At 31.0% G+C, this 14,691-nt stretch overlaps 3 protein-coding genes across 5 annotated transcripts in view; 1 reads left to right on the top strand and 2 right to left on the bottom strand.

Annotated features, from left to right (window-relative positions):
• LOC125068168 (GATOR complex protein NPRL2-like) overlaps positions 1-8,324 on the bottom strand; it is a 58,825-nt gene extending 50,501 nt beyond the window's left edge. Inside the window, exons 1-3 of the mRNA XM_047677208.1 lie at positions 7,951-8,324; positions 7,261-7,417; positions 6,256-6,382 (exon numbers count right to left, since the gene is read on the bottom strand). Of these exons, the coding sequence (XP_047533164.1) occupies positions 6,256-6,382; positions 7,261-7,417; positions 7,951-8,153 (487 nt within the window). The 5' untranslated portion in view covers positions 8,154-8,324. The remainder of the gene's footprint in view (positions 1-6,255; positions 6,383-7,260; positions 7,418-7,950) is intronic.
• Positions 8,325-8,636: 312 nt separating this feature from the next.
• Positions 8,637-10,151, top strand: LOC125068002 (phosphopantothenoylcysteine decarboxylase). The gene is made up of 3 exons (XM_047676936.1): positions 8,637-8,828; positions 8,911-9,117; positions 9,594-10,151. Exons 1-3 carry the CDS (start codon positions 8,715-8,717, stop codon positions 9,876-9,878), a joined length of 606 nt encoding a protein of 201 aa, XP_047532892.1. The 5' UTR covers positions 8,637-8,714; the 3' UTR covers positions 9,879-10,151.
• Positions 10,152-10,506: 355 nt separating this feature from the next.
• LOC125068001 (formin-like protein) overlaps positions 10,507-14,691 on the bottom strand; it is a 77,166-nt gene continuing 72,981 nt past the window's right edge. For 2 of the 3 annotated variants that reach the window (XM_047676932.1, XM_047676935.1), the window contains one exon: positions 10,507-12,719. In XM_047676932.1, coding sequence (XP_047532888.1) covers positions 12,507-12,719 — 213 coding nt within the window. In that variant the 3' untranslated portion in view covers positions 10,507-12,506. The remainder of the gene's footprint in view (positions 12,720-14,691) is intronic. The other variant, XM_047676933.1, reaches the window with a different exon arrangement.

Genomic DNA, 14,691 nt, shown 5'->3' with positions numbered 1-14,691 from the left:
ATAGAAGTACTTAAATGTTTAACACATGAGACCGACTCGAGTTGGAGTAACAAAAAGCAAAGGAATATGATTATTGCATAGTAACCAAACCAACTCATTGGTAAGATGACGCAGTTTTTACACATAAATGGCATTCCTCATTAATATGACAGGGTCGAGCCACTTCTATGTGCAACTTCAGTGCACAGGCACAGAGGCACTGCAATCATTTTTACTAATTATATAAATTATAGACACTATACAATATTTATGATTTTCTATTAGAGGTTTGCACTTGGCACTGTCAGAGGGTAATGACCTCATAATCTATACCACGACAAATATTAAAAAATCAATATTAATATTAAATCAACTAGACTCATAAAACAATGGTCAGGTTAAAGTATTGAATTAAATTTAAATTAACCGATTCGAAATGTAGATTCTACCGAGAAGAACCGGCCAGAATTTAAGTAGCTAACTGCGCGTGTATTAATGTGCACAAATGTGCAAATACAGGTGCACTCTCCATTCCCTTACTCCGTTAGGTGCAAGTGAGTTTAACACGGTTTATTGTCCGACCCAGGGCGCGAAGGTCACAGACGCAGTTAAATTATAAAACATGCATTATAGGTCTAGTGATCTTTGCACCTGCCAACCAGCCTATCCAGTGGTCTTTCTTACTGACCGTCCGATCATTTTATCTAGACTTTTAAATAAAAATGAGAAGTAAAAAACACTTCAGCTTTATTTAAAACTAGCGACCGGCTTCGCTTGTTTTCAAATTTAATAATAATTAAAACGTTATAAATATAATGAATACCCAATAGCACTCAGGAATAATATGATTTTCTATTTCAGAGTTGGTTCATGAGTTTCAGTGATTACCTATATCCAAACAAACAAACTTCTTTATAATTTTAGTATAGACTTTCACAATGAATGAACCTACCACAATCTTAGTTTTGTTTATAAAATCTCAACGAATATTTCGGAGATGTCGCTATGTACGATAAGATAGAAATAGCACAAAAATTTGATAATTTATATGATACTACAACTGAGATATACGGTTTGCAGTCAAAACAAAAACATAAAACAATGTATTTATAATAAACTAGCGACCCGCCCCGGCTTCGCACGGGTGCAATGTGGGTAATCCCTAAGAGATAGACATATACCATCGCAGACTTTTTTGAAGACCGTTTTAAGGTGTACAATTCCGTAGTACATTATTTTGATCTATCTCGTAGGGTTCAGCCAGCGTTTACAATGTAAGCGCAAAAAATGTATAAATTTACGACATCACATTAGAAACATTTAAAATTATCAGTGTTACTTAACTATATTGTCTATGTATTAAATACTAAAACCTTCCTCTCGAATCACTCTATCTATTCAAAAAAACGCATCAAAATCCGTTGCGTAGTTTTAAAGATTTAAGCGTACAAAAGGACATAGGGACAGAGAAAGCGACTTTGTTTTATACTATGTAAAGATTGACTTTGGTGATTTTAATAATGTTTTATCTTTGGCGCTATTATTAATGTTTAAGGATGATTCCGAATTTATTATTACATTCGTTCAGTCATAATAAATAATTAATTTCATTCAATCCATCAAAACAAAGATCAAAATATACTCTTGCTTGATTCGGATTCACCAAAAAGTTCTGATATAATCAATTACCTGATCCACCTTGATAGTTGCTAAGCGATGCTAATAATCTTATTTTTTCCACGTATAGCAAGCAATAATTCGGCGTAAACAACAGAAGTGTAGGTACTTGTGTATAGATGTGTTTGTTGTTTTTATTTTATTGCACACATGGCAGGCAATTTTAGTAATTCTGACCAATAAAATAAAGACTCAAGACTGTGTTATGTATTTATTCATTACATTTACTAACCTTTTAGACTATTGTTAATACTAGTAACATGTGTGCTCGAAATTTAACCTAACGTGAATTAAATCAAAATGTTGTCTTCCAATTTTTATTAAAAGAATTTTGAATTTTTCTTTTGAGAAATTTTGAGTCCGGAGTTAGATGGTTTTTATTTATTTTTTAATAGTTTAAATAGGCAAATGGCTAATGCAACTCTGGAATCTAAGTTGTGATGTCCCTTGTGCCTGTAGTTGCAACAAAGTACAAGTGAAGTAAGTCGTAAAAAGTGCACAAGTTTTACCCTCCAGTACCTCTTAAACCAATAATTTTGCGTCTAAAGAGGGAATACGGAGTGCGCTGTATTTGCGCACAAGTTTGTGTCAAGCAGATTGAGACCGAACGATGTCGCTGAGACCGGTCAGGACGTCATCATGATAATTTAGTTATTTTTAAAGATTGGTAACGAAGAACGAGTTAAGGTAAACAAAATTAAGATTTACATATTCCATTTGATTCATGGCTCCGCTATATTATGATCTACAGAAAGTTCTTAACTAACTAGTATCAGAAGAAGAAAAATAAAGTATTTAGAAGTATTAAATTGATGGTTAAAAATAAGTTGTTGATACAGCTCACGTTATTGGCCAAATGGTCTTCTCTCTGATATAAATTGAATTATAATGATACGAGTATTTACAGCGACTACGATTATTCTATTCGGTTATTTTTGTGACTGTATATCATTTTAATAACATTTACACAAATGTACATAACGTATTAACACATTTTTATCGTGTTATTGAACTCACATTTGCTTACAATAATACAATTTTATTCAAACAAGAAAATTCTTTTGTTGTTACTATGCTCACAGTTTTGCGAAGACTAACATTACACTAAAATGAACCTTACATCGTTGTAATAAGGTTGCGATGCGAAATGTGTTTATACATTTTGTCTGAAACTAGCAAGTGTGCATGTTATTATCATCACGACGCATACAAACTCATACTTCGTAGTCAATACTTACACTAAGAACCGAAATACGTGTTTTTCAGCGAATCTCTTTTCGATGTAAGTACCAGGATTTAATTTAATTGCAACGTTTCAGAACATATTTATGTAACGTTCTGGTGCAACGTGTATTCTCGTATCGTACTTATAATTTAGACTACCAATAAGTAATGCTATACTATGATTCTGTGTTAAATAAGGGAATTTTAAATATCGTATAAATAGATTCAGACAAAGGAACAAATTCATAAATCCAAAAAGAAAACTCATTGAAATCGACACTTTTATTTGTAGTTACGTTGGCGCCACGACCGTTACAACGGGCGATAATAATTAACGATATTTCATAACGATTATTAACGATATTATATTTAAAAAAAAGACAATATAAAAACTAACTATATTCTACGTTAAATTAAACAGCATGTCTGAGTAACTGGTCTACATATTACATTCGTAGAGGTTATATGAGTTCAGGTATGATTTTTGCATATATATGACCATAAATATTATTGTACAGTTTTAATAATGGCTAAAGCACAACTATTATTTTATATTGCTCAATTCACAAAAAATATAATATCAAATGCATGTGGGGATTTCTGTATGTAAACGAAAATGTTTAAAATTGCAACAATGAGATAATATTTACAGAATATTCTTAATATATCATGATTTTGTTTAATCAATAGAAGGAAGGCCAGCTTCATTCATAAGCATTAGCATTTAAAGATACTTTAAGACCGAACAATTTCTTAAAAGCCGTCAATGCACTCCAAGTATGAAATCGAAGACGTTGTCTCGTGTACCCAAGAGCCGATATAGCCAAGTGGTTAGTGTACTTTAATCTTAAAGGAAGATTATGATAATTAAAATCCCCAGCAAACACTATGACATTATCATATGCTTGATTTATCGCAAGCTCGACGGTGAAGTGTAACGGTGATACCTTTGTCACAAGTACAAACGTCTCAAATAACAACAACTTACCACGTCATACGTTTTTGATCTGATTTTCATGTTTCATTTAAGAAGCGTGATAGCAGTGGTGTTATATCCCTTGTGCAATTATACTGGCTCCCTTCCAAACTCCTTTTTAAGGAGAATTTGACTATATCGGCGATGCGCTCCCCAACACGCGGCGATCGGACTGTCCCCTTGCCTTCCAATTCTATATTATATATATCGATAAATAAATATATAAATATTATCGATATTTTGCGGTAGAATAACTAATGGTTATCTAGGATTTGGTGTATTACGTGTAATATTTATATTTATTCGCAATTGTGACATACTATCAATTTTAATTGACAGATGTAAACTTTTAAATATATTAACTTCCTTTCTGTTTGTTTATTAAAAATCTAGTTAATCTAAATATTGAGAAGGTATTACATGTTGAGTAGATATACTTAACCATAATTCTAACGCTAAACACCAACGGCACACTACTGTTCCGATAAGAAAAATTCAGCGCAGGGAACAGATGTCGACGGACCAAAATAGAACAAAAGTTGGAAACTTTTTTATGTCAAAGTGGTAAAATTCTTTACGCGAATAAAGGATTTAAAGTATGACAGAAGTTTTATCACATAGGTACGTGCTTTACATTATTCTTTTACATAAAACAGCACTTGTACCGCATTTGAATTGAATATATACTCAATAAGAGTGCATGTTTTTTTCTGTTTAAACATACATCTTTTTTAGTGTCTATTCAATTTCTCCACAGACGTGCAGTCCGTGCCGCTGTTTTATTAAATTATTTATAATTTTGATTATGTTATATTATGTAAACAGGGCATCACGATCTGAAAATTTTGGATATATTTATAATTTACGCAAGTCTATATCAACGTCAAACATTTTCGGTTCAATGGTTCAAGCACGACGAAGTAACGAAAATACATTAATAATTCGTCTTATTTAATGCCTAAAGACAGGCAAACAGCTGGTATAACAAATATTCAACGACCAAACACCTTTTCAAGGAACATTATGCTTTACACTAATAGCTATAATCGATTTTCAGGTCGTTTCTGCAAATACAGTTCATTAATTATTTTGAAAATTCTCTCTATTTAATGCACTTGTTCAAACGGAATGAATAATAGAATTTTTCTCTTCACTGAATTCAGAATTTATTACAGAAATTAATTTTCCTTAATAATATTTTAATTTAAAAGAAAAAAAAATATAAAGACAATTTACAAAAAATGTGCTCTTAAATATTGACTACGCCTTGTTTAATTTGAATTCAAGGTAACTTAATGAGAATAAATCAATTCGGTTATGCTTTAGATAACGTTTAAAATTTTTATGTGTGTGATTATTGCCGGCACGCGATGGATCGTGAGTTCAATCCGGATAAAAATTGTCGAATATTTAATTTGAAAAATTAATTTCGTTTTCAACAGTGAAAGAAAACCAAACCTTGGAGATTTGACATTGCCGACATTCAAAACGCCAATTTTCACTTCGATTCATATTCAAGATCTCGATCAATGACATCGTCAGATCAATGGCAAAAGTATTTATTTATCTATACTCCTCCGTTTATTGGAATAGACTGCGGTCACCAAGAGTACTATTCTAAACTCACTTCGTATTTCACTTGAGATTTTAAAAAACGGCTTATGTTATCGTAACTTGTTAAAGTTAATTTTATACGTGTATTATAAAGGCTTTATAATTCTCAATATATTTTATTTATTTCATTATAATACATCAAATATGGCCCATAGTGTGGCACGATAAGAAATAATAACTATCCCGGTTAATGCGCCTTGGTAACTAAGATGTTAGATGTTCTTCAAACTCGCCCTCCAAAACGATACACGACAATACTAAATATTACTATTTTGCGTTATAATATGTGATGAGTGCTCACCACCAATTATAATAAGTAGACATCTCACTATTGAATTCTACTGTATTTTTTGAGTTTATGTTTACAGAATAGGTCTACTGTTCAAGTTAAAATATTCGGAAATGGATTCGAATTAGAAATATGGATAGTGGAAGTAGTTCTAAATTATTATCTTTAACGGAGAGAATACCTTTCTCCAATAGTGAAATTTTACTGCGCTTTAATTTCGATAATATGTTATAAAAATAGAATTTAATATGTTTACAAAAATAATTATTTTTCACCTGTTTTCTACTTTTTTTTTTATTTTGTTTTAAAGGCGTGACAATTCGTTACGTATATATAGGATTAATGAGATGGTAATTGTGTTCTATAGAAATATGAGTTTACGATTACAGATTCGGATTCCGATCGAGACATCAGAGATCATATTTTATAAGAATATTTGTTTTGCGTGATACGCACACTAGATGTGTTTTCTCAAATATGAATAATTATATCGAACCTGTCAACGTGCACATTCTCCTGCTGTTGATGTCCTGCATCACCTGCTGCATCAGACTATTGAGTGCCTTCGCGTCACCAGACATGGACTGTTTCGATAACCACTCCGTCTCTAACTCCATTGACAACTGCAGAAAATATACTACATTATTTCTTATTTTATGTTTTTACGCGTTTTCATAACATGGGAACGAATGTTATAATTATATATTAAGAGTTTTAAATACATGAGACAATAATACAAGCAACTGTCATGTTTCGTGAACAACTATCATTTTTAACGTGACTTTGTCAAAGTGAATTCACCAGTGTTTAAATAAGTTCCTTATACGAACAAAAGCTGAGCTTAGTGGAGGTCTATTTCATATCTTTAACAGAGAAATAATAAGAAAAAGACCTAAAGAATGACTAGCAATTTGAACGTAACCTATACGTGATTGCCACACAGGAATGCATATAAATGGAAAATGTTCTTTAACGTAATGTAGTTACTTAAACACTAAGTTACTAAATAGTACACGAGACTAAACAGGTTGTAAATTTTGGTGATTTTATTTTTTATGTCTGGCAACATTTTTATTTTTCTCAATTATCCATACACACCCATACCGAAATTCTTGCAATTGGTTGACTGATGTATAGCTTACACACACCGACACACGCACACAATGTCGCCAATTATTTGGAGGGACTTTGAACTTGACAATAAAATTATTCTCATTTATCTATTTAAACAACTTTAAACACAATGTAATAAAGATAATTTTTACAATATTGATTAAAATGTCTGGACATTTTTATGAAATAATGCATTACTTATTAGAAAAAAGGAGTAACATTTGAATTTTTAATGAGTATATCTTGTATCTTGTAAAAGAGTATGGCATTTGGATTTTGTGAAGGATTAAATGTAATTTATTAATTATTGCAATAATTATTTTTAAACAATATTGCATTAAATAAAATATAGCTATAACTATTTTTATGTAGATGTTATAATACTTACAAGATATTCTGTGAGTTTTTTCACTAATGGTTCTAAGTGAACAGTCCTAGCCCAAGCATCACATACGAAACACAGGTTAAAGTAATATGCATTCCGGGCATACTTTTTGTTATCTATCCTCACAGGAAAACCTAATATTTTTGAGCCGAGCAGAGTCCTGGAATATGTAATATTCAATTCTTATGGCATCCAATAAAATGTATACAACAAAATGATATATATTCACAATAGTGTAGGTCTTTTTGAAAGAAAGTCGGAACGTCTACACTTAACTTAGCCAAATAAAAAAATTACAGACATTTATAATAAGGCATATTACTCAATACAAGTTGTGTATTCTGTAATGTATATTGCTTCATTTATATTATTTTAAATATAGAATATCTCTGTAGTAAATAATAATGATTATAAAGTCTAACATTAACTTGTTTATGTAATAAACTATAATAAACTCAATTTAAATGTTATTGGGTCAAATAAATAATCAATATTTGACTAATTAAACTAATGTTTTATCATTAATATGTTTGAATACTTAGTATCTAATCAAAATACATTACATTTGTGGTGTTAAAATAATATTATCATTCTATTAACATTATATATTTTTATAATATCTTTCAATGTTGTCAAAGAGGATGCGAACCTTATATATTAAAAAAAAAAAACAAACAAACCATTGAAACTTACACGGTCAATGTACATCTTTGTAATTGCACTTTTGGTATAATATAATGACTGACTGTGTCAAAAATGTCTTTTGAAATATAATTTTCCGGCACTTGGCAAGTTATTCTGGGTCCAGCAGTATGATGAAACTCACATAAAAATATACAACGGATCGGCCCTTCCTGCCCGCAACCCTCGTAATATTTCGAGTTTCCATCCATCATGGATTAATTATTTAATAGAAAGTCACAAAAAATAATGTCACTAGTAACACAGAGATGTTCAATATTTACATGATACGGCAACAACACATTAATTGTTAACTTTTAACTCAACTCATGTCATTTCGGAAGTTACGGAATTTAATTCAAAATAAAACACAACTATCCACTTCGCTCGTAACCATGAACTGACAACTTGACAAGTGACTAAAAGGACTTGACATTGGAATTTCGAAATGTTACCTACTTATGAAGCTTAATAACATTTATTATTCAACATTTTTTTAATTTTTTAGTACGTGTATTTCATAATGCGAATGTTTTTGATGTCATTTTATAAAATATATTATTCTTGCTTTATAATAAATGTTACTAAAATTGTTGTTCTTTTATAATTGAAATGTAAAAAATATTGTTTAATTTTAAATATTGCCTTGTAACACCGTTTAATTTCCGTCAAACATTTATGCAGTTGAAAACAAAACATAGGAAATTGATAGCAAAACCTTTATATTAAGTCAAAACAACTTCTAAATTGTAATTACTTTTAGTTAATAATAAATTATGGCAGAAAACTCTTTAAATATACTAATCGGAGTGACTGGAAGTGTTGCTGCAATAAAACTACCTGTTCTTATTAAGAGTTTACTGGATATCAACGCAAAATATATTTTTAAGGTTACTTCTGTTATTTCTAGTTACATTAAAATTTTTACTGCAAAATATTTACAGAAAAAGTAATTAATTCATTTTTTTACAGATTAATGTTATATGCACCGAACACGCAAAACATTTTATTAATGAAAATGATTTGACACCATTTTCTCATCATTTGTATGATGATGCTTTGGAGTGGAAAAGTTGGCAAGGCAGAGGAGATCCTATAATACACATTGATTTGGGAAAGTGGGCAGACATGATGGTAATTGCACCGTTGGATGCTAATACACTAGCTAAAATATCTCAGGTAATTTATAATTGGTTTTGAGCCTGTCTTAATCTGAAGTGCAGCAGATGCAAAAAACCCGAATACCGCGTCTTAGGAGCGCCTCATCGATATTGGTCAAGTCTTGGCCCATCGGTGAGGTGCCTAAGAAAGCCTCTTAAAAATCTTTTTTTGGCGGAAGGGGAAAGCATTAGGATACTGCTTTCACTGAAATCCTTGTTGTGTTTATAGGTCAAATTTTTTAAAAATAATAAATTAAAAAAAAAATGACTACCAAGCAACAATGAATCATGGTGTAAAAACAATTAAGTACTTAAAACAATCATTCCAAGTAAGCAATCATTTAGTGATTTCTATTTCACATATAATATATTATGGTTAAACTTTAAAGAGCTATCATTGGGTCACCAAATCATTCAAATATAAATTAATTATTAAAAATATAAGCTATAAGTTTATATAAATGTAATTACTACAGCAAATAAAAAAATCCACAGGGTATATGTGATAATCTGTTAACATGCACAGTCAGGGCATGGGATATGTCTAAACCATTGCTATTCTGTCCTGCAATGAACACGAGGATGTGGGACCATCCCATCACATGTAAACAAATAGCAGTATTGCAAGAGTGGGGTCATGAAGAAATTCCTCCGATTGATAAAAAGTTGATGTGTGGGGATAAAGGTGTAGGTGCCATGGCAGAAGTTGAAACAATCGTGCATAGAATTAGAAGTATAGCTGACAAAATATTTGAAGAGAGGAAACAAAAACCAACATAAAAAATATGATATTACTAATAATATATATTTTTTAATTATGTTCTAAAAGACTGATATTATACAGAGTGTTCACAAAATAATATATTTTTACTTTCATTAAATTTTTAACTAATAATTGTATTAAATATCTTGTTATTGTTATTAATTAAAAGGAAAAAATTAAAGGCTTGTTTTATTGTAAATGTAGGTTTATTGCATCACTGAATACTGTTTCTAAAGCTAGCATACATGCAATGAACAAAATAAACTCATGTACACATCACATACAAAATAACTATACAGCTGAAACATTACTATAGACTTCTACTAAAATTGAATCTTAAAGTCAATATTTTATTATAGATGTGAATAAAATAAGTTTGACAAAAACCTTTGAATTTTGCATCAATGACCCAGCATTAAAAATTACAATTAGCAACATCAAAATCCTGGCAAAAAAATCTGTGTTTTTGTATATACTGAATACCCATAACAACAAAATAAAGCTTTTGTTTCTAAGAAACTTCAGTTTTCAGGAATCTTATCTTTTATTATTTTTTACTCACATCTAAAATAAAAAATTACTTAAAACAATAAACTTGTTAAAATTCTTTTTAAGAATTATAATCATTAAAAATTAATATTATTAGAGATTACGTAGAAATATGCAATTTGCAAATAACTTTATCAATTACAATTATAATTTTATATTTTCTCGCCGTTTCGAATACATATTATTGTTTCAAATAAACCCTGTAATTTAAATTTAGATAACTGTCATACTGACTTGAACAAAAATTTTATTTGTAACATAACAACCAAAAACTGTAATTTATGTAATTATGACCGTGCAAAAAGCACCATTGTATACAATTTGTCTTAATTAAAGGAAACATTGACAAACAATTTCGAATAAAATATGTATCTTAAATATTTATAAAAAACAATGTGGAGTCTTTTAATGTAAAGGTGCTTAAAACTTTAATATATTTTTATATATTAATATTCATAACATATACACTGTGCGAATCGGTTCATGCAAAATTCAATAAAAATCATATCTTGTTTAAATCCCAAGTAACTTGAGTAATACGGAAAATAATACAATATTTACAATGAATACTTCAACTTAACTGATGCAACACGCGGCAAAATATTTACAAACAAACAAATTATGGAGACTAAACTAATTTACTCAACCAAATCTATAAATTAATAATTACAATAAACTTAAATGAAACAGATCTTTTGAAAAGCCTTAAATCTATGGAATTTGTCATGTTAAGCTGCGTCTCCTCTAAAAAATTATTGGCAATTTTTGTGTTTGTGTGTGTGCAAATAGCTGCAAATACAGAAATCGCCAACGATTTTAGCGGAACCGCATGATTAAGAAATTGACCGAAAAAAATACAAATAAATATTTGTTTAAACCTTATAACCAAACAAAGATTACGGACTAATGGAAAATCAAAAAAATGGCATGAATATACTGATTTTATTATATCACAATGAATTAAACCAATTTAACTTTTTCAACAGGTTCCAATGTTGCCATAAAAAGGAATATTTAATACAACGGTAAACACAAAATGCTAATAACATAAATGCAATGAGTCACACGAATTTGCACTTTATCGGTAAGAAATAAATACTATTTTATAAGTTTGTTAAAAATTATTCCTTATTGTAAATATTGTTAGACATAGCCTATGGTAATACGATTATAAACGTGTAAAAATTACAATGGATTATACAAAAATTGGATAAAAATTGTGCGTATATATTAAAAGGCCATTTTTACAAACTAGCGGTACTATTTCCTCTACGTAAACTAAATGTCGAAACATCGTACTCCATTCAATGCTCCGTGCAAAAGCTAGACGGCTGCATCTGTGCCACGTCCGTTAATTGTAAATTCGTACAAGCTAAGCTTTTGTTGTAAATGAATAAGAAAAGCTATAAAACAGTTTTTAGCAAAATATCGTTGTGGATATTGGTGGAATGAATTGTGGGTGTATCAAATGTTTGTCTTTTGTCAATATTGCACTTATTAAAATAGCACTCAACGTTCAAAACGGCAATACGGGGAAATATCATCACAGCATTCACTATCAAACACATCACTAATTTTTACAACAAACAAGAACGCGAGACGTAGCTTTAACTACTGTTTCTCAGTGTTCTTTGAAGTTGCGCGAAGTTGCAGTTGGTGATGCATTTGTGTATAATATATATCATTTATGCGAAAGTGAATAATTTATCATTCAGCCAAAAAAAAACTTTGAATTTGAGGCACATTTATACGACGGTTTCATTTTGTTTGTCGAACATGGCTCGTGTGTATTTCGATATAACTTCGTAAGTAGATTTGATGAGTTCGCAGCGTTCCTCCACCTCGTAATCAGTTGGCGCGACTTTGTAAGTGGACGCTTTAGGTTTTCGTCCAGTGTTGCCAGAGTTACCACAAAACTCCCCGTTAGTTGGGAAATCTATATTATCCTCTATGTTGTAGATGGCTATTGGTTTCTTGTGGACCATTTCCAAGTCCTTCCTGCGCTTTTTCGTGGTAAAGAAGCCACACTTCGCGTTTATGGACATGACTGCGTTCTGTACTGAGAAATCCAGCGGCTCGCTGGATTCCAGCTCGTATCATACATCTAGTTCCTCGAGCCCTTTGGAGAGCCGGTGGGAGTTAATCCTGCGCCTGTGGGAACGCCGCACGGCGTCCGCACGCCTGTAGGGCTCGCTTCGTAACCCATGCAAGATGTCCTCTAGGGCTCCGTTGTAGACTTCGTCCTGGTGAAGAAGTTTCTTTTCGCCGACGGCCTGTGACTTCGTTTTTAATTCGTTGATTACAGCTTCCTGAAAATGGTATATTTTTATATTAGAATCTTTCAAGCCAGCTCATACCCGCGTTGAATTTTTATACTCGACTGTAATCTAAAAGAAGTCTCAGAAATTAATAGATGTAGAAGAATAAGCAAAATTTACGTTTTTAGCAAATCTACTCAACATTCAACAACGAACATTTTAAAATTTATTTACTTTCATGCTTATATTTAGCTATTTCAAAAAGTAATAATAAATCTAGCATTAATTAAATACACAAGTATACATTGAAAGGCATCTAAGTACTATCCACATCAAGCACTAAAAGCATTCAAACATAAGCATATTAAATATAATTATTTATTTGGCATAATAGTGTTCTACTTTTAAATCTTCTAAAGTACGTATTGAGATCAAGTATTGCCACTCATAAAATATATAAATTGTAATGTAAGCGGATAGATCTTTAGGATTTAAAACACATGCCCTGTTGATTCCATGCATTGTGCAGCATAGGGAGGAAAATTAGAACATTATACATAAAATACATTTCAGTAAATATTATTTATAATACATTATTGGATAATTTCTGAATGATTTTCTTTTTTCAGTCGAAAATCGGTATAGCAGCTTGATTCCCGTGTCTTGTTTAACTTACGGCCGTCCGCGTGACTTATTTATTAGGACTATGAGAAATTCTCAAAATTTTAAAGATTCTTCTGTAATCATTTTGTTACGAATTCTTTGGTCATTAAGTTACTACTAATTAAAAATAAATAATATTTGTATAAATACATATTAAAAAAAAATTCAATGTAAGCTTAATTTCTACGTTACCCTACGTTTATTAATGATTTTTACTTGAATTTAGATTTTTATTTACTAAGTTTTAATAAGATAATAATAATTGTTTGTTTTAATTAATCAAATTTTTAATATAAAACTATTTGGGCACTAAATCTATAGTCTACAGTGTATATTATTAATACTATATAGGGGCCTAATAATCAAAACTAAATTGTTGTGTGGACTCTATGTGCAACTTAAAATATTCTCTTAAACCAACTACCTAGAAACCGAAAGTATTTTTTCTTTATATTATTTTGCATCGTCATTTAACAGAACTGTATTAAGTGAAGCTAGCATCGGTTCGGAATGTAGATATTGTTTTAAAAATCAGATGTATACTCATTAGATGACGTATGTTGTTAATAATTGAACCAGCGTAGCGGAATCAGCTCTAAATCTTCTCGGAAAGAGAGGAGGCCTTAGCTTAGCAGCACATTCACAAGTCTTTACATTTTTTACGGTTGTAATTGACCACCATACTCCGGAGAGTAAGACATCAGCTTTACTTATAAAAACCGGCAACACATACAGAATTAAATACACTATTGTATTTTACCAAATACAAAAGGAGTAAATCAAAATAAACAACTTTGACATTGAGTTGACGCAATATCATTGGTCGAGATTTAAAAGTTGTACTTGGTGGTAGGGCTTCGTGCAATCGCGTCTGGATAGGTAACATGCACTCATCAGATATTCTACCGCCAAACAGTAATGCTTAGTATCGTCGTGTTCCGGTTCAAAGGGTGAATGAGCCAGAGTAGTTGTAGGCACAAGGGACAAGACTCTTAGCTCCCAAAGTTGGTGGCGCCTTGGCTATCCGAGGAACAATGTCTATGTGCGAAGGTGACCACTTACCATTAGGTGGCCAAAGTGCTGGTCCGTTTACCTATTATATGAAAAAGATAATCAATACGTTTTCAATGCGAATGCTTTCAGCGAAATTGTTACCAAAACTTTCTAAGTAAGATCAAACTGGAATAGTGCATTATATTAATCAAGAACCGTCTGAACATCACACTATGGCTAATCTATAAGATTATCGCTTAAAGTGTGTAATTCTAAGGAAATGTTATCCTTACTCCTATTGGAATACAACCGGCAATGCCTTAACAAACATCCGTGTTACCTAAAATGCTATATCCCTTCCCATTTG

This window comes from Vanessa atalanta, chromosome 13 (genome assembly GCF_905147765.1).
Source record: "Vanessa atalanta chromosome 13, ilVanAtal1.2, whole genome shotgun sequence".
NCBI classification, from domain to species: domain Eukaryota; kingdom Metazoa; phylum Arthropoda; class Insecta; order Lepidoptera; family Nymphalidae; genus Vanessa; species Vanessa atalanta.
This window is presented reverse-complemented; position numbering and strand designations above follow the sequence as displayed.